The 21,068-nt window shown below is 41.4% G+C and overlaps 1 protein-coding gene across 2 annotated transcripts in view; it reads left to right on the top strand.

The window, feature by feature from the left end:
• The window catches only part of snx29 (sorting nexin 29), a 120,157-nt gene that overhangs the window by 45,113 nt on the left and 53,976 nt on the right, over positions 1-21,068 (top strand). For both annotated transcript variants that reach the window (XM_058621311.1, XM_058621310.1), the window contains exon 15: positions 18,469-18,575. In XM_058621311.1, coding sequence (XP_058477294.1) covers positions 18,469-18,575 — 107 coding nt within the window. The remainder of the gene's footprint in view (positions 1-18,468; positions 18,576-21,068) is intronic.

Here is a 21,068-nt window from a genome sequence, read left to right as displayed (position 1 = left end):
TGTATATATTTGATCATCTTATGCACCTTTGAGCAGCCAATGAAAGCGGTTAAAGCGGCTCATACTGGCCTGCTGTCGTGACAGTGCTGTCGTCGCAGAGGGAAATAATGGAGGTGGAAACAGAAACACCAAAGTACACTTTAGAGTGTTTTTGCTGCACTTCACACACTTTCATATTTTGTTTGCATGAAAAGCATCTGAAGTGTTTTCTCTTTTTTTGTGTCCAGCTCTTTCCTTGTGTTGTGTAAATATGAATATGGAAACAGTGTCCAGTGTTGACATTAGAGAAATTGCAGAGAAGTTTTACTACTTAATGACTGTGTGTATGCGTTATGCATACGCTGGAGATTGGACAGGTGCTCTGAAAGGCTCCCGTGCAGGTTGAAATTGTCGGCTTAATGCAGATCTCTTGCGTAAACACAACACTGACGGGTCATTTTGCTGTTTGAACAGCTCTCAGGCTCTGCGCCTGCCTCCCGTTTTTTCCCCAGGACGACTCTGCTGATTAGGCGCCACAATGAAAAAGCTCGGATGTCTGCGGATAAGTCGTCGGTGATTAAAGGCCGTCTTAATAAACTCTGACAAGTTCAAGTCTCGCGGCTAATTAGCTGCGACGCAGAGAGCCGAGCCGTCGTGGCGAACGGGTCGAGTTCCCACTCGAGGTGAGGTCGAGGGAGTTCACAAAAACAAAATCTAACACGACACAGTTGTTTTTAGGAATAATGAGTTAAGAGCAGGTGGTGCTGATTGGAAGTTGCCCTCACCTCCAGTGATTATCTCGGTCTGAACGTCGTACGTAATAGCGCCCACATCTCCGGTGTAATTGGCTCTCATGTTGATTAAATAACATATGCAAGTCGGTAATGTTTGTTTAGGAACTCAGGAAGTTAAAGTTCTTGAACTTGAGTGGCTGTGATGTTAATATCCGACGCATACACCGGTGTTCAGTGTAAATGGTAGGCGAGGGAGAAAAAATACAAACACTTTAGATCGTTTGGAATGCTTTAAAGGTTCAGTGCGTTGAAATTAGTCGCGCACTCAAAGTTTCCAAGTGTGATGGAGAACCTACTGTGGCCTTTAGGTGACCTCTGTATGTAGACATAAAGGATAATTCTTTATCTAGAACATCCATCCATCTTCTACCGCTTTATCCTCCACTTGAGGGTCGCAATCTCAGCTGACTTAGGACGATAGGCAGGTTCACACCCTGGTGAGATCACCAGTCCATCACAGGGACACATTGAGAGACAAACAACCATTCATTCTCACACTCACTGTCAATTTAGAGTGTCCGATTTACCTAGTCGGTGAGGGGCAATCCCTCTTTGCTTAACGTTACTCATTGTTCTGCATGGAATCTCGCGTCAACAGCAATGAGAGACGCAAGTGAACACTGGTAGTTATTTTGACCCAATGTTTGTTCTGCGTAGGCCTAGTCTACGTACGTCAAGTAAGGCAGAGAGCATGAAATAGTAGGTGGTGTTGTAACAAACAACGGAGACATTTACCTATAATATCCACTTAACTTCTTTATGGTACAAAATACAAAGCACTTTCAGTGACTCATGTCTTTCAAAAACGTTCAAATGTCTTCAAATTCAGACTAGATCAAACTACAAGGATTTCAAGGACCCGTGGGAACCCTGTTTATATTTGATCATTTAGCCCCTTCAAATCCCGTACACTGTTCTATCAACACATTCTGTCAAATATTTGGTGGTAACATAGTCATTTATACATAATATTTGTGGCATGTTTTCCCTTCACAAACTTAGTCACAGTTCGTTAATGATTCACTAGGAAATGTGTTTGACATTCTTGTAACGTGTGAACTTGAAGGTTGTTTTTTTTTCCTTCTCTGTCAGGACTTGAAACTGCAGTGTGCAGTAGATAAATAATCCAACAGGAATTGCCCTGCTAGTTTATGATTTAAAATCTGCACGCTTCACTTTACTTCACTTGTGTTGTTATCACATATAATTGCATTATTTAACAAACATATATTATGCCGAGCTAGTAAGCAGGGACGGGTATGAGTATGTGATCATTTGTGTGATGATGATGAAAAGGCAATCATTTAATGTGACTTGTGAAAAAAAGATAGAAAACTCCATGATTGCAGTGATGAGGGGAAAAAAAAGTCTTTCTACTCTAATGACTGCCTAATTTGTGGTGCATCTGTTATCACAAAGTAGCGACAGCAAAACAAAATGACTTAGTGGACTGCATGTGTGTTTGCAGAAGTGAGGTCTCTGTTCAAGTCTCGTTAGCTGCTCTTTTAAGCTCCACATGCTGTGAACCCTGCAGTACTTTCACTGGCTCTCATGCACCGGAATAAAGAATATTCTACGAATAATCCTAGTAAGAAGAGAAAGCTTTCATGTTGACCCGTGTAGGCTCTTTTTCACATCTGTCAGTCTGTTGGGAAAGCCCCAAAACATCTGTTAAAACTGGGCGGGATCTGGTTTGTAGAGATTTTGCCCTAGAAAATCCTCAGTTGCAGAATCAGCACCATGGACAGCGGCAGTAGCAACAGACTTCCATCACCAGGAGCATAAATGCCTAAAGCCCTGCCCCACACTAGAGGATAATTGGCCAGATTTTGGTCCCGATCTGGCCCTTCAGACTATCGTGGGTGTCTTCTGAATTTTCCGACAAACTTGTGGACGTATGGCTTGTCCCCCTCCATGTCTGTTTACATTCTGAAGTCACTTGAGATTTGGTGAGATCCCAAATCCCTGGAATCTCCTCCCTTTACTTAAACACCTGCATCTTGACTGGATTGTCTAATCTGTGCTTTCTCAGGATTAAAACAGTGACATCGGTGACAAAGTTTGTTGGGTCTGTGGTCTCCCACGTTTTTAAAATCACGTCAGATTTGAAAATCCTCCAGTGTGAGGCAGGCATTAGTTAATTGTCGCAGCATTGTTAAAGAAATGCTCGTAAGAACACTCAAAGCAGTTTCAGTTCTCTGAATCGTCTTAGTATTTTATGCTTTTATCTATGTCCCTGCACACACGTAACCCTTACCTGGACCCAATTCTTATAGCCTAATTCTAAAACTGCACGTCTCAACACTCAAAAAGCCCTTTAAGGTTGTGAGGACCAGCCACAAAGTCTTTAAAAAGATAGGTTTAAATCTAAATTGGTCCTCACAGTCTACCAGAGACATGTACTGTCACACACACACACACACTTTCTCTTTCTCATCAGCTCACTCACAGATGTTGATGGACCTGCCTCTCTCCATTAGAAGAACAAGCTCTTTTTTGTGCTACACACCACCTGCACCACGTCTCTCCCTGTCTATATCTTTTACCCATAGATGGCAGTGTGTCCATGAGTCTTTTGCTTGCTCTGTGTGTGTGTGTGTTGGTCTGTAATGGTGTGAGAATAGGCAGGCACCCACTGACAGGCCTCCGTAATGTAGATTTACTGTAATGGCCGGCGAGGAAATGAGATGTACACTGTTAAATAGTTTGGAAAGACATCTTGCTCCACGCCGCCGTGGCCCGACCTCACTCTATGACGACGGAAAAACCAGACCAGATCATCGATTTGACAAAAGCTTTGACTAATAGCGGTGGGTAGGAAGTGGGGAAGAGATGACAAAGGAGGGAAAGAAAGTCAGCCCAGCTTCTCTCTAGTTTTTTATCTCTGGTCTTTTGTCAGAAGGTGTGAGGTCGGGGTAATGTTTATCTGTGGATAAGGTCATGCCAGCGGAGGGGTTTGTCCATTAATGAGCGTCATCGACAAATACTCGTGCTCTGCTGTGAATGTGCGAGTTTCCTTCTCCGTCACAACGGGGTTTTTTCCTTTTACTTTGGTCCGTCAATTAAGTCTGCCTTTTGTTCCCGAGGCTCAGATGGAGCCAGTGGTCTGTGACATTTTCCTCATTCATTATGGATCAGCTGCGAGAGGTTTAACACCAGTGTTCTGGGTGTTTTTTAATAGAGATGTCTTCATTTTTTGTGGAAGCACTCAGAGGAGAGAACCTCTGTGGTTCCGATGAGGAAGTTAGTCACGGTCACGATAATGAGAAATCTCATTTCTAAACGCTTTATTTATTATTCAAAATGTTGTGTTCATCTAGCTTCTCATAAACTTTCATAGCATTTCGGGACTGGTATGTGGAAAACTAGACTTTAACAAAGACATATTTCAAGCTAAAGACTTGGCTGACCGAGCAACTCTCTGCTCAGTGAAGCTGAAGTAAATAACGCTCCCTGGATGTACGATTCAACAGTTTTAAGGGCACTATAAAGGGAAAATGGAGAGCACAACAATACAGAAAAGCAAAACAAACAAAACTAATGTGGGAAAAAATGCATAACAATACACCATATTGGATCCACGGTTAACGGAGCATCAAAGACCCAGGAGAGTTTTCCTTTGGCAGAAATGGAGAATTGTGTTCCGGATAAAACCGTTTTTTTTTTCCTTTTTAAGGCTGCAACATTGTTTTAAAAGCACAAATTCATGAGACGTGTTTTGCTCTTTCTACATAAACTGACACTATTTAGACCCACACTATTGTCAGCTGGAGCCAATTCCAGCGGACATAGGACACGTTGCCAGTCCATGGCATTACCAAAACACAGAGACAGACAAACTCTGGGATTCTAACTGCTGACCTTCTTGTTGTGATAAAATAATCTTTTGTTTTTGGGTTAGTGTGTCCAACCTTCTCAGGACATTGTCCAGAGTTGGCTTTTCACATCTGAAGAACACAACAGTAGGAGACCAGTTGGGTTCAAAGGAATTCACAATAACAGAAGAATTACTTTGACAATTGACAACTGCAAGCTGTCAGTTTGAGCTGTGACCTTCACTGGCTTGAAAAACTATTTAGATTCCTTTTTTAGATTTTCCTTTTTGCACACATAACACTATTCCTTGATTCTACACCAGGACTATTCAATTACAAACTCAGTTGGGCTCCATTTTCAAACCAAGAAATTCAGTTGGGCCAGACATTCTCTGCAGCCAGTAACCAGCAGGTGATGACAAATTGTAAAAGTACATCAAACAGTGCATTAAAAATATAATAAAAGAACTAGTAATACCATTATTTTGTCCTTTGCACACCTCAAAGTGTGCACAGTAGTAGCTGTAACTATTTTACTTTAAAAATATGCTGTGTAATGGAAGGGAACCAAAACATTTTGGAATCGTCTAAAACTGTTGTTTTAATGTGGTAAATGTTTCTTTTGTTTTCTTGATTTGGTGAGAAATGAAAGCTCCAGTGTTATCTCGCGCCACCCTCACGCCTCCGATACCCAGTTGCAATAAGCGTTTGTTCTTTAAAGGTACAGTGTGTAAAATCTACCAACATTTATTGGTTGGAGTTGCGTGTCTCCATAACCGTCCATTCTAAGTGTGCTGGAAAACCTGTGAAGCCTTCAGTTAGCATCAAAACTATTTTGAGCTATTGTAACAACTGGAATGTCCAAAATGTCACACATTCGGTGGTATTTTATCTTAAATTTATGCCAAATTCAACGTAATTTTACCTACATTTTACACACTGGACCCTTCAAACTGTGGAACATCCAGTTTTTTAGCAGAATAATTTACTTTTTGTGGCACTACCTTGCTACCCTCTTTGCTTTCGTGGTTTGTGTGGCGAAACACATTTTTCAGACATGTCCTGGTGCGGCTTGTTTTCCCCGTGACTCAGATGATTATTTTCCCTGTCAGCATGTGTCTACGTGTGACACTTTAATGACGCTGCTGTTGACACCGGGGCCGTCTCTGCTGGTATCAAAGACCTCTGCTGAACCTGTTAACACACCTCAGCCTTGTTGCTCCCTCTCGCTTTCCATCAAATGGACCCATTTCTCATTTTCTCCGTCCCTCCTTCATATCTCTCTCGCTGTCATGTGTAGTAGCCTTTCCCCGTCACCGTCCTTCTTCGCTTTCCTTCAACTCTAAAATAGAAAATGTCTAAATTACACTTGCTAATAGGGTTTTTTCAGTGTTTAGACATAAGACATTTTAAGTGATACTAAATAGGAAACTATTTGGTCATGAGCCTTGAAAAAAACCCAGGAAAATTCACCTCATTGTACTTATATAAACCCGTGGGCATCATCACACACACCGAAACACCTACTACAAGATCGTTTATTTATCTCTTTTTTCTTCTTTGAATAAACCCTCCCAAGACACTTAGGCTAAATCCTTATTTAATGTCCTTCATGTGGTGGCTACACGTCAACAGGTCATTAACATATCAAATTCGAGACATTAGAATAACTATTTGCAGCAAATGAGGCACATCACTGGGAGAGATCGGCAGACTCCTTTGGCCTCTGAGGTGTATTTTACACTTTGTGCCGAGGGCTCTGACATTGCAGGGACTTCACTTTATTGCATTTTGACACAGCAGTGAAACGGCAATTCAAATTTAATTCGAAATCCGAATCCACATTGGTGACCATCTTAATTTAAATGTAAGACAATGAAATGTTTATTAAAGTTTCTGGATTTACATAGAAGTCAACTCTCTCTGTGAAACCACTGTTGGATGATGAACAGAGAACCAGACGTCCACCAGCTTTAGCTATACTCTAAAATAGAGCTGCAACTAACGATTATTTTCATAATCGATTAATCTGTCGATTGTTTTCTCGATTAATCGTTTGGTCCATAAAATATCAGAACACCTTATAAAATGTTGATCGGTGTTCGTCAAACCTGGAAATGTTGATGTTCTCAAATGTCTTGTTTTGTCCACAAACCAAAATGATTAACTTTTAATGATTTCTTGAAGAAAAGAAATGAAGAAAATATTCACATTTAAGAAGCTTAAACATTCAGAAATCTTGTTTTAATCATGAAAAGAGCTTCAAACCGATTAATCGATTATCAAAATAGTTGTCAGTTAATTTAGTATGTGGCCTAGACAGTCTTGACCTGATAGATAACACAACTGTTTAATCCAGTTCAGTGTGTAAGAAATAGGGAAATCTAATGTTGAGACTAAGATTACGATATTAAGATTTTAATGACATTTAAATGACATGTAAAACGATTTTTGACAAATCCAGAGTTCCCAGGGGAAGCTCAGTGGCCGTCACATTTCAGGACATATGTTGTTTTCTCTGTTTGTGTTGTAAGTTTCTACTTCAAAAAAATGAAATGCATGTAATGGCTGGTTTGCTTATTTGGGTTGCTATGGAAACATGGCCATCTCTGTAAAGCAATGCCCACATAAAAGGCTTATTCTAGGTAAATTCAAACATTCAGACTGTGGAGTTACCCCCTGGTGGCGGTTCAGTATATTCTTACTTCCTGATTGGCTCCATGAGGAAACAGTATTAGCATTTTATCAGCATGGAATCAGCATTTTGGAGATTGTTTGGTCTGTTCTCTTTATGGTAACTCTGGCTTTCTTTATTCTGTCCTTGTTTCTGTGATTATACATTGCAATGTATGCTTATTCAAATGAAACTTTATTTAAAATAACATGCAGCACAATTTGATCAAGTTTATAGCATAACCTATACACAACAAGGAGTCCAAATGTTTGTCTTTGCTTTGTTTTACATTTAATGAAGTATCTTTTTACAAAACTTATTATTATATAAAACCTGAAATTTTATGCCTAAGTTAATTTACACACAGTGCATTACAATTTGCAGATCACATAACATTAGTCACAGGTATCTGGAACTTTGGTTATGATAGGATTCTAATCATGATGTGAAATTTTCACAAATTCATCCTGTGGGCCGGACTGGACCCTCTGGTGGGCCGGGTGTGACCCACGGGCCGCACGTTTAACACCCCCTTTCGAGAATGAAGACATTTTTGAGATGTTTTTTTTCAAAACGACTAAGACAAAGAATAAGTGTGGGATTTAGGGATTTAGACAAACACACTCCTGAGCAGTATATTACATTTCTTAAATCTAAATCTCTTTCTTGTTTTATCCATTATCTTAGTTTCTTTCTGTGTATTTTTCCGTCAGGCCTGAATCGCCGTATATGTATGTTTGGGCAGCGATCCGTGCGGACGGAATGGCTAGACACGCTCATTTTGTTACTATGGCTTCGTCTTACACTGCACAAAAGGAATTCGGCCATTATACACCTGTAAATGTCGAGGCCAGATGTTTTCCGGTTGTCTAGTTACATTTTTTTTCTTGTCTACTCCAGTGATTTATGGCATGTACTTTATTAGTAGTAGCAAAAGAGGAGAATCTGACACACTGCAGCTTGCGAGAAGTGCAAAGTGAGTGCTTTGAGTCTGACCAGAATTTAAACTCCCCTCTACTTTTCCCATCCCTACAAATATTTTAACCTTTCATTCACAGGGGAGGAGGTGCTGTCTGAGCACGACGGCTCTTTTTTCATCAGCCGCTCAGCTATGCTTTCTTTTCCAATGCAACCAGACTTTTAACTTTTTTCCTCCTAATTCCAGTTTCTAAAATGACTTCCTCTCTCACATGCTACCGTCTGATTGTGGTTCAGAGGTTTTTGCTGCACAGGGTGTAAGTAATCTGGGTTGTTTAAGAAAAAAATTGACCCCTTTCACCTTTCTCATTAGTCATCAGTGCTAAATGGCGGTCGGTCGGTCGTTGGGTGGCTCCAAACAAATGGTCTGTGTGATTGAATTGGATATTCGCAGCGCGCAGGTGCCCTTTAACAGCACACAGGCTATTAACGCGACAACAAAAAAGCAACTAGATTGACTTTTTTTTTTAAATGGCAGTCAATTAACAAAGCTACTCCGCTGCGTGGTGGGAGAAGTGTGGAGGTGTCGCCGCGCCGCTGACTGCTGATGCTTTTTAAACGACTGGAGGAGAACAGACCTTATTATCGGGGAGATCGACCTTTATACCTCACCGTCAAAACGTCGCAGTACAGCTTGTCATTTTAATCATTTTTATTCGCAGTGAATTCACGAAAAGTGGCCTTGACATTGATTAACCTTTGTGTTGAACCGACTTGTTTTAAGCTGTGTTGTGTAACTTTATTTTGATCCTTCCTGTTACACTTTGTAATGGCGTGTTTCCACCTGCTCGCCTCGCTACGGCACGGCACGGTTACGTTTCCACTAGCATAGTATGTACTCAAAAAAAGGGCTTCTGTTTATGGTTTTTGGCCCAGCCATTTTTCTTTGTTTGATATAAAGAGACATGGATCTTTCTTTCATTTGTAAGCCTTTGCTTCAAAACTGCTGTTGTCAATCTGGGCTGCTGTTAAACATGACGGCACAAGCTGGCAGCCTCATCAAAGCAAAGCCCTTCCTTACCCCTCTTATCACTGTAGAATTGTCCGAAAAATGTTCAATGATTTAATGCTTTTATCTGGCATTCAACCTTTTAGGAATTACGGTACTGAGAAGCTGACATCCCAAACGTGTTATGTGCTGGTGACTGTCGTCTGTGATTGGACGGTAGTTCCACTGAAGTCCTGAGGCTCTACCGTAATGACAAATATATGGGCGCAAAGCTCTATTTCTCTGCTTTCCAGTATCCATCCATCCATTCATCCATCTTCTACAGCTTTGTCCTCCACATGATCCACGGACGGAGTGCTGTGCCAATACTCAATACTCAGTGAAAGCCTGGACAGGTCGCCACTCCATAGTTTTTTAATCAGTCTAGGAGTTATCGGCAAACATATCTGTGGTTGGCATATTCAAATTCTGCCAATAAACCCTCCTAGATGTTGCACACTGGACCCATTAGAACTTGCAGTGTGCTCCAGCACAGCTCCACGGCACTTCAGTAGAAGGTAAGCATCACTACCGAGCTCTTTAAATGAAAAAAAGGGAATAATAACATAACTGCAGGTTTAGTGGAATTGAGGCCTGAAGTTTGAATCCAAGACCTTTTTAATTCCATTTTGTGGCTTAATATTTCAATTCTCAAGACAAGGTTCTTCATCCACTGTTCCCTTCAATATGAATAGCAAATGATCTGAATTATACTGTTGTGTTGCCGTGTCTGGCATGTTTATGCAGCGATTTTAAAATATTTCATGCACAACCAAGTATGGATTCCTGTACGCTGTGTGTCGCGCGAGCGGCTTTGCATAAGTGATCTCAAATTGCCGCATATTGTGTGTTTGTAAGCCACTTTGTAAAGTAATTGGCTCAACACGGTGTACGTGAGTATTGTTCTAAAGCAAACTGGTGCACAGTTTGCATGCAATTGGTTTCTGTAAATGGGCGAAACTCTGTCATGCATGAGTGTCAGAGTGTGTGAGCGCCCAGTGAATGCTTAATACCTCCCTTAATAGGTCGCAGCCGATTGAGCTGTGATGCTCCAGCTGAGACATTTTTAGGTCAGAATGTTTTGTTTTTTATTCCTCTAATAATTGCTTTGATCAAAGGAATCATTGGGTTCTCTTTTTTGGACCCTTGCGCTCTCTCTCTCTCTCTCTCTCTAAACCTAACCTTTACCCTATATATGTAAATATATATATATATATATATATAAGTAATATATGTAATATATATATGTAAGTTTTGTTGTCCTCACAAAGATGCCCATTCAAGAATACATACAAACACACACACACACACACAGGTTTCCATCACTTCATGGGATATTACATTACACTAATCTTAACCCTTGGATGCAACGTTGTGAAATGATTTAACGAGGTTCCAGTTCAGAGACCTCGCCCCGGGTTCAGAGCCGAGAAAAGTAGTTCTAGGAGGGAGCTTGGGTCACATAACTAATGGGTTGTAAATCACAAACATGCATGCATGGACCATCAGTATGTCAGATCGCGTGAACAGTTTGGCACTACTTTCTGGCCTGTATCACTACGCCGCACAAGTCCCAAGTCCCGGTGTTTCCGCTGTTTAGGTCCGAGAGAGAGTGAGGGAAATCTAACAAACAAACACTATGTCGGACTATGAAACTGATGAAGATGAACCATGTAGAGAAAATCCAACGGGTAATCTTTATGAACCACAGTACATAGACTTTATAGGAACTTTACCAGAGAGAGAAGGGAGACGAGGTTTATCAATGTTTTGGTCCTCAAAAAGGTACACATACTTAAACACTAACTCACAAAGTTCTCTCCTCTCCTCCACCGACACACCTATGAAGTACACCGACAAGAAAATTGAGATGTAGTTGTTTTTGGAACAAGCAACAAAACAAGCAAAGTACTGTCAGGTCAGAGATTTAGAGCAAACTCAATCTCCTTAATGTGCACCGATAATGTGACTTTTAATCAGGCGCTTCACTTTCCCCGAGTCGGGATAAGCGGCGACAGCCACTCTCCTGATGCTTCTGTACTTGTTTGTTCGAAATTGGGCCGGACATGCTGTGCTCAAGGTGCAGATTTATAAAAACCCAAATTCAATTACGGCACCACCCACGACGCCTCTTTCCTCCCGGGTCTTCTTTATCGCGGCGGTACAATCATATCGTGCGGTGAGAGTGGATACAAGACAGTGTGAGTTTATGAGTTTCTTTTTTGTTTCCTCTGAGAAGGAACCACGTTAATTTTCTTGCAGGTAAAAAAAAAACCAACACAATAAAACTATACAATCCAAATGCGTTGAAGGTATGGTAGGCATGATAGTTTTACCATTCAGCATAGTGTTTTACAAGTGATCTTGATCTTTAGGTGCCGCTTTGTGGAAAAATCAGACCTGTGATGGAAGACGGGGCTGGGACGATACCGCCACGATACCATACGATGATACGATATTATTTCGATACAGTCATTTTAGACTGTTTATGAATGTATGAAACTGTTAACAACACATTTGTGCTGAGTCCTTTCAAATAAATCATTCTCCAGCTGTGTAAGAAATATTGTTCTCCCTAAAAGACGAAATAAACAGCCCAAACATGACTCAGCTAAAAATACTTCTCTCTGATATCAGATCCAGTGATTTATCTGGATAGTATCGGTCCGATACTATCCATATAAATCGGTCAGTGCCTAATCTGAAGAGGAGCTGTCGACAGAGAACCCTGTAATCTGCAGAATTAACTCGACAATCAAGTGTTTCTCCAGTAATCCTACCTAAGAGATTTTGCACAGGTGGTTTAGTCACCAGATGGATCTACCATGTGTGCTGATGATGTGTCTGACAGTGACACATGCACACAATAATTCAGCTTTTGTTCCTGCACGTTTTATTGTACTGTATTGTGTGTTTGCCTCTTGCTTGTTTTGCTTAGAGTTGTGAAGGCTAAACAAAGGCCGAACTCTCCCGATTAGAGCAGATGATAAATAAAAGTTTAATATTTCTCCCGCAGGGAAATTGGGTCACGGCAAAAAAAGAAAAGAAAAAGTGAAGGATAAAAGACGAGAACTGAGCAAATGGAGACTTGGAGATAATACGAGTAATTACAACCAAAGAACATATTGTACTGAGGGTAAAAACGCAGAATGGGTCAACATGGGCCATATTTGTTGGCAGCAGCAGCAGCATTTCATGAGTGCGAAAGCCCGTTTGGACGGCGCTTAGAGCATATGCTCAAAGCATATGTTCAGATCTCGTACACCCATCCATGTCATCACATTTACAGGTTTTGTTTCGGCGGTGCGTCGTCTAACCTCCTCTTCTACGCTGAACCGTGTAATAAAGCCTTGTCATAATAAGAACAGGTGTTGGATGCACACACACACCTACACACACACACCCACACCGGGTTGCCTCTCGTTCAGGTCACTGGCGGTGTCACTTCAGCTGTCTGAACCAAGAGCCCGCTGATTTGATCAGAATCGCCGTGATTTGATTGCAGGCTCCCGTGATAACATAATCAGATTTAATTGTCTGAGTCCCCGTAAGAGCTCCGTACGTACAATATTGATCCTGTCGTCCAAATTGGGTCATTACTGTAGCAGCTTTTGGAGGTGTAGTCGGAGGGACAAAACAAAGTCATTTTCTCATTCTCTGTTGATTTAGATTTTTGCTTTCCCAATTCCTTATTCACTATATGGACAATAGTATTCAGACACCTGACCATTGCACCGGTACTGTAATGACGTATTTAAATACCTATACAGTACATTTAATTTGGAGTTGGTCCCCTTTTCCAGCTATAGCAGCTTCTTGACAGACTTTCCCCAAGATTTTTGAAGTGTTTCTGGGGGAATTTTTGTCCATTTATTCTGTAGAGCATGTATGAGGGGTTGCCAAATACTTTATTCATACAAAACATTGTTAAACATGTGCACAAGCGGAGTGCTTGTGACACGTGAGTGATTGTGTCGGCATAAAGGCAGCTTTAATTTTGAATTTTGACCGTTAGTTTGAAAAGTGCTTATCAAAGAAAGAGATTGTAGTAAAATGATAAAATGATTTAAGATCTCCTTTTTTTTTCTTCTTCAAAAACCACAAATCCAAAGTAAGATTCTTAATAGTTTGAACTTGTGTGATTGCTTTTTGGACACATTGAAAGGTTGAAAGGTTACTATAGTCAATAAAGGAGGGTGTAGCCCTCCTTTATTTTCTCGATTAATCAAGTAATCGTTTGGCCCATAAAATGTCAGAAGGTTATGAAAAATGTTTCTCAAACTTGGAAATGATGTTCTCAAGTGTCTCTTTTGATTCACTTTTAATGATTTCTTTGTCATATGAAGCAAAGAAACCAGAAAATATTAACATTTAAGAAGCTGAAAAATCTGAGAAATAATGAATGATGGATAAACCGCTCAAGTAATTGACTATTCATTTAGCAATTGATTAATCGAGCAACTGTTTCAGCCCTACTATACAGTGATCATTTTAGCAGAAGTGATATACCTCGCTCTTTTTATTGAACAGAAACTTTATGTCCCTGTAGGGAACTTATCATCTATTGACATGACCACACAAACGAGAGAAAACACTTTACCCAGCCAACATAAAGTATGTACCTGTCAAATCAAATTCACTTATAGATCCCAAACAAGAGGATGTGATCATGCAGCGGTTGTGTATGAAATCTCAAGCTAATGGTGAGTCCGTTGGTTCCCACATCCTCATCATCAAAGTGTGATTATTGGCGTTAAAAAAAACATACCGTTACCAGGCGATGTCTCACAACTCAATGTGTGTTACTATTGATGTTTCTTCATTCATTTTACTCACCATCTGCAAATGTATGACTTTGGATTCAAATGTTTTAGCTTTCATTCAGTTCTTTTCTGATCAGGTTTCTTTTTCATAGTTTTAGGGTGTCATTTGACCTTGAGTGTGGTCTGAAAAAAAAAAAGAGAATGAAAGAAAGAAGATATTCTGGGGTAGAGGAAAAAGGCTTTCAGCCACTTCACACCTTTTGTGGTATTGTGGGCTGCTGATAGCTGTCGTTTGGTCGTGACAGATGATAGTTGGTGGGTTGTTTTTTTTGTGCAGTGATTGGACCATTTCTTGAGACTTCCAGGAACAAAGTAAAAAAATAAATTAAATAAAAAAGAAGCTCGAATAGGTTTGTCAGGTTTGAGTTTCAACTTTACCATCCAAGCTCAAACAGATATACAATTCAGTTTAATTTTATTTGTGAGAAGAGAAATAACTCCCTTTTAACAGGAAGAAATCTCTGACAGAACCAGACTCAAAGATGTGCAGTCATCTGCCTAGACAGGTTGTGGTGAAAGGAAAAATGTGGGACAGAGGAGAGGTGCTGGACAGAATTGTTGGAGAGAATGGACAAGAGGGAGGTGAGGTTAGTTGAATATGTGAGCTGACAATTCAGTAAAAGCGTTAGAGTTTCACTTGAAAATTAAACAATTGAATGTTTTGTTTGTTTTTGGCAGTTTAGGGGGTCGAGAATCTGCATTTGCTACTTCTCCTTGTTGTTCTGGTGAAAACCTGTCGCTGAACTCACTCACAGCTTTTCCCCGTAGTAATTGGCGCAGCTCCTTTCATGCCACCTCAGACATCTCAGCTACGCTTCAGGGCCTGTGCCCGAATGTGTGTTTCTGTGCTGACGTGCGTGATTAGAATGATTTCCGTGGCTCTCCACTCATGATTGGCAACCCTGGAGCTGTCGAAAATCCTTCCACGTCGAAGTGAAAAGAGCATATATATGGACGAATAAACAATGTGTGTACGGCAGTGTAAGTGCAGCATTTGTTTGGTCGTAGTTATAGAACGAAAAACATGTTATTTCTGTCTCTTCATATGCACGTTTTTCATTGATCGTGCACGATCACTGTAACCCCCGCATCACATGATGTGCCAAGTGAATGGAGGAGAAATAAAGAAATTACAGATGGACAATGAGGAGGAGGAGGATGAATGAGTAAGGAATGAGGAAGATTGCAAAGTATGAAGAGAAAGGATGAATGAAGGTTGCATAAATGAGCAGAAGTTTTGGGAGAAACGATGCAACAAAGATGAGAGAAAAGGAGCCCGAATCAATACGTCATACCGAAGGCAACAAAAACAACAACAAAAAAAAGACACTTTTTAAGTGAAAGGAAATGGAAGAAAGTTAGGGGCACACAAAAAAAGAAAGAAGAAAAAAACAAGAAAGAACAAAGGACAGGAAGCAGGAGCTGGGAGGGATGGAGAGATTTCATAAGAAGATAAGATATGGAAGACAAGACTCACAGAAGCCCCAATTTCACAGTCTGTACAGAGAGCCGGGGGTTTGTGCTCTTAAGGCATTGCGAGGAGTGCTTCACTTGATTGCACATTAGTCCTATTGTGGCAAGAGCCCAGCACATCTTTTATTTAGCAGGCTCGCTCGGGCTCGGCTGCGTCGGGGACGGACATTTGTTTGCTCCGCGTCCTGCTGTGTGCTCGCGGTCGCCAACACGGTGCCACGTCTCCTCCCTGCTAATGGACAAAGCAGCATTAGTCAAATGTGTCAAACTTCTGTCCTGCTTTTCCTCCACAATTGGCACGACGTGGTTATCACTCGTCCAGGCTTTGGATTTGTTTTTTTCAATTTTTTCTCGATTGTTGTACGTGTGGCGTCGACTGTGAGGTCAAATTTCCAAACCCTGTCTTTGTAAGGATGTTTTGACTCTGGAAGGACATTTTTTGGCTGGTCCTCACAATTTTAAAGGGGCTTTTTTAAGGCTTGACACTTGGGATGGCACAGTATCACTTTTTCACGACCGATACCGATATCACAAACTAGAGTATGTACCGATACCAGTGCAATACAGATAGGCATTTTAGAGTCATTTCAAAGGCATAATACTCCAACTGTTTCACAAATATTCTTCTCCCATAAAGAACAAATAAAAAGCCCACGACACGACTTTATTTAAATTTTTGTGAAGCATGTGATATATAGGACTTTTGTATTGTATTGGATTTCACTTTTTTTATCTGTCCGATATCAAGTGACTTTGAACAGTATCGGACCGATACAGAGTATCATTTTGGCTAATCCCTAATTAGGACTGGGTTTAATGTTTGGCATTTAGTTGTGATGGTTAAAGTTTGGGATGGGGCTAGGGGATGTGTTTTGTCTTGGGATGGGACGATACCACTTTTTGTGTCCAATGCCGATATCACAAACTCATACTGATATTAGTCCGATACAGTCGTTTTAGACCATTTATGAACGTATGAAGCTGTTCACAACATGTGCTGAGTCATTTCAAAGACTGTCTGTCTGACTATCTGTCTGATATCCGACCCAGGGATTTTGACCAGTATTGGACTGATACCGATACCCATCACTAGTTTCACTAGTTTCCTCACTAAGGTCATTCTCACACCTAATAGTCCGCTAGACTCAGTACGACTGGGGGTTGCGACATTTAGCCGGTCCGAGTTTGCTTCCACACTTTCGCACTTTAGTGGAACAAACCGAACATATTTTTTTTCCGAGCAAATGAACCACGTTTCGATTAATAAGAAGGAGCTGGTGTGAATGCACCCTAAGAATGCTGTACAAGTGTGTGTATTTGTGTGTGTGTGTGTGTGAGATCTCGGGGGACTCTCCCCACTTAACTGGCACAGATCTCTAGAGATGTCTGTCTCCTACACACTGGAGACAATCCAGCGGATTCACAGTTTTGGGAAGAACACACACACACACAGAGTAAAAAGTTTTATAACAGCTCTAAAGTCATATGTAGCATTATCTTTTATTCGCTCGACAACATAGCGCCCACGGACAAGCACAGAGACGGGAACACAAGCTTATAGATATCAAACAAACACGTCCGCTCACAAACTGGCGGTTACTCTCGCAATCATCACGTTCTAACGCTCTAAAGGTTGAATTTGTCTTCCCTGTCACATTGATCGGCTTCTGATAGTGAAGCATACGCGGGGGTGTGTGGGTGGACATGTTGGGGGCACACAGATGTTTCCTGACTCCAGGAGATCGAGCAAACATCTGGTGCGCAATAAGAAAACTAACCGACCGTCTCCCCCCCCCAGCAGCTGCGTGTGCGTGTATACATACATGCACTTAGTTTACACACGTGTGTGAGTGAGCAACTTTCCTACAGTGCCAGTAATTGTAGGTTATAGCGTGACCAAACTCTGTTGTTAGATACTATATTGTATGTAGATCTGAAGTTCCTGAGAAGTTGAGAAAGTGGTTCTGTGGGTTTGCTTCTTCATTCCTGTCTTCTTAGAATTATGCTCAGTACAGTGTGCGATCTTTTATGTTTTTGTTGTCCAGCTGCCGCTCAACAGGTGTTGAGCTGCTCCATCACCGCTCGGGTTCTCGGCAGCTTTTTCCTGGTGGACTCACTCTCCGTCTCGACACGCAGACACTTGCTTCTCCCTTTATGTCATCACAGCTTACCCAGGATATTGTCTAAAGCGTCTGCCTGAAGAGCCATCACAGCAAGTTTATTTGAGCTCCGTGCAGCCTCTGGACTCGCTGAATTGATATCTCCGTACTTTGGTACTCTGTAATCTCCATCCTCCCATCTCTATCTTGTCTAGGTGTTCGCTGTGTGGTGGCGGCACAAAAATAATGCCACAAAACAGATCCATCCTCCACTCAGCCTTCTTTAGCCGGGACTCCAGCTTCTAAGACCTGCTGTGTTTTTTTGTGTGCAGAGGGAACGCGATTAGTTGATGTTCATGGGCTCAGAAAGTGGCGCTTGAGGCTCCGTCGTGATGACTTTAGCTGGTTAGTGAGCTACAGTCGAGCACGGAAACAATAAACTTTGTCTGCACAGAAAGTCACAACAGCGAGAGCAGAGTTTATCATGCTGACAGAGCAGAAAGACAAATGTGACCGCGACGTACGGCAATTCTATATTCTTACGTACACAGGCACGTCTGCGTGTTGAAGGATTTGTGTGCAAATGCATGTCTTTCTTCCCGTGATGACTATATGTTCTTTCTGGGATGTGTATGACTCATATTTACTACAGCGTGTGACACGTCTGAAATAAAATGGGGATTTATGGCTCTTTCCTGTCTACAATATAGATCTGCTGCACACAGTGCATCGTTTTCTCTTTCCTGAAACAGTTGCAGTAACTCACCACAGATTATGACACAATGATAGAACCCCACTCTTTACAATCGTATGATTGTTGCTCTCTTTTGTCTTTGTCGCCACAGCTCTGTCGGTGTTGCGGTCCAGCGAGGAGCAGACCCCCGTCCCGCAGAATAAGTTCATGGGCGACGCCGAGGAGCTGGCTGCCAGCTACGAGCGTAAACTCATCGAGGTGAGTGCCGTCTGTGTCTCTGTACGTGACTTATGATACTTGTCAAACACGTCCCACAGCTCTGTGCTCCACATTTGTCTCCGTGGGTAACAACCCAGTGTGACTTGAAGGGGCTCGGCGTGCGCTCGCGCAGTCGGAGAGTGGAGAGAATATTACGGTTGATGCCGTTTGCCTTTCATTTTTTCAAAGTTAAATACAAAACTAGAGCGAGGAGACCATTTAATTAGCAGTCGAGGAGCTTTATAGGGCGGGTGGAAGGTGGGTGTTTTTTTATAGGCCGTATATAAAAAATTTGAATGTAGTCTTCTGTTTCTCCTGAGGACACCAACGAGGAAAGTAAGGATATATTTAATAGCCACCAGGGGGCAAATTTGCTGGTTGCAAAAAGTCTGCGGGAAAATGAGTCGTCTTCTCACTCGATTTATAACGCCAATAAACATTTTCCTGTGGAGTTCTTGAGGAAAATAGACAATAGAGCATATATATGAGTGGACATTATTGTGATTGACAGCTGGTATCGGCAAATAGGAACCAGGTCGTCTGCAAACCTCCTGCAACGTTACTGTTGCTTTTCAATCATCTCAAACTGCTCTGGCCGTTCTTCTATGACCTCTGGTTGCTCACTATATATATTAGGGGTGGGAATCACAGGGTACCTGACCTCACGATACGATACACGATACATGGTCCACGATACCAAAAATGTCACGATACAACGATTCTGTGATAATCAATATACTGCAAGACAATCATACAGCGATGCATCGCGATATCTGTCTATTAACGTGAAAAGTTAAAAGTGCAGGATTTCTCTATTTATTCACAACATTGAGAACAAAGTGCATAAAGTCTATGCGTTGAACGTGGATGGAGCATCTCTCCACCATTAACTCCCTCCTCTTTAACCAGGTAACTTCGAGCCAAGTTTTCCTTCATTAATTTGAGCAGCGGTCTTTATGCAAAGCTAAGCAAATTCTGTTACTGATAAAAAGTTTGATTAATTTTCATTTTATTTCCTTTATCACCTGCCAGTGTGCATATCTCAAATATTTCCCCAAGAGGAAACAAAGCAAATCACAGGATTTATGTCCAATTCTGTGAGACCAAGTTGTCGTACTGGTTGGCAGTAGTTTAATTCACATTTGGTAATGATTTATCGGTGTTGGCTGGAACATTGTGTTTTTGTACATTTGTTAACAAGCAAAGTTAAAGAGAGAATGATAAGATTAAGTTTTCCTCCCTTGCTAAGTTCTCGCCAAGCTTCTTTATCTAAATAAAGGAGAGGATTGTATTCTTTTCTTTTTTTTCTTCTTCCTTTTGCATTGATTTAAGTTCATTGTAACAGCTTCAGTTCTCTTATTCCTCCCCGTAAGGCTGAGTCTTCTCAGATACATTGATTGCAGTGCATTGTGGGCCTTTCTAATCATCAGACATCAGGCGTATTGCTTCTAGCTGTGTGAGTGATGATGGGAGTTGTGATCGGATTCCTGTTAGACCGACCGATGAGGCCCAGCTCCCCGGTGAGAGCGACATCAGCAGAGGAAAAGAAAAAGAAAAGGCAACATCTGTGTATTCTAATGTGTGTGTGTGAGGGCCACGACATAAATAATTAAATCACAATTATATATTTCTTTAATAAGGAATAAGTCCCTGTCTGTTTGGCCAAACTATGTTTGCTTTTATTTATGCGTGTGTGTGTGTGTGAGATACATTTTTAATGGTGTTTACTTATTTATCTGTTCATTTGCTTGACTGTCAGTCTCGACTGGGCTTTAACACAAGGGTCTTCTGGTCCCAGGCCGGCCAGACCTCGAAGGCTTTGTTCATATAAGCCTGTCGTGTAAAACACAACAAAGCCTTCTGTTGCCGGTTTGTAACAAAGTGCGTGGTGGAAATATTGTAAAAATGTGAATGTGGCTGCAGCGCTGGCTTCCTCAGCACCACGGAGAACCACAGTGATGAGGGTGTGAAAAAGATGCAGGATTTCTCACATGTTTGATTTAATACCACATGAAATCCGTCCATCCATCCATCTTCTACCGCTTTATCCTCCACGTGAGGATCACGGGGGGCGCGCTGGTGCCAATCCAATCCCAGCTAACATAGCGTGAAAGGCGGGTTACTGTACACCCTGGACAGGTCGCCAGTCCATTGCAGACATGCCTAAAAAAATCCAAAAGTTTTCAGTTCATTCATTCACTTCATAATTCTTTACTCCACATTTGTTTTCAGCCACCATTTTCTAACATATGTAATTTCTGAAGACTTTAAAGGGGCCGCGTTGGTGTGTGTGTATGTACAGCCCTGCACTGAGTGTGTGATTACTCTCTCCATGCTGATGTTAGGACTGCTGTGTGATTTTCGTGAGTAGCTGTCAACTCTCCTAATTTTAGCTGCTTTGCTCCTGCGGTTGAGGGAGAAAAATCGGACTGACTGAGTTATTGATTTCTGTGAAAATGTCACATCCACATCAAAAGGATACACGCACACTGC

The sequence above is a fragment of the Solea solea genome, chromosome 21 (assembly GCF_958295425.1).
Source record: "Solea solea chromosome 21, fSolSol10.1, whole genome shotgun sequence".
Lineage (NCBI taxonomy): Eukaryota > Metazoa > Chordata > Actinopteri > Pleuronectiformes > Soleidae > Solea > Solea solea.
The sequence above is the reverse complement of the archived record's forward strand: the minus strand, read 5'-3'. Positions and strand labels throughout refer to the sequence as shown.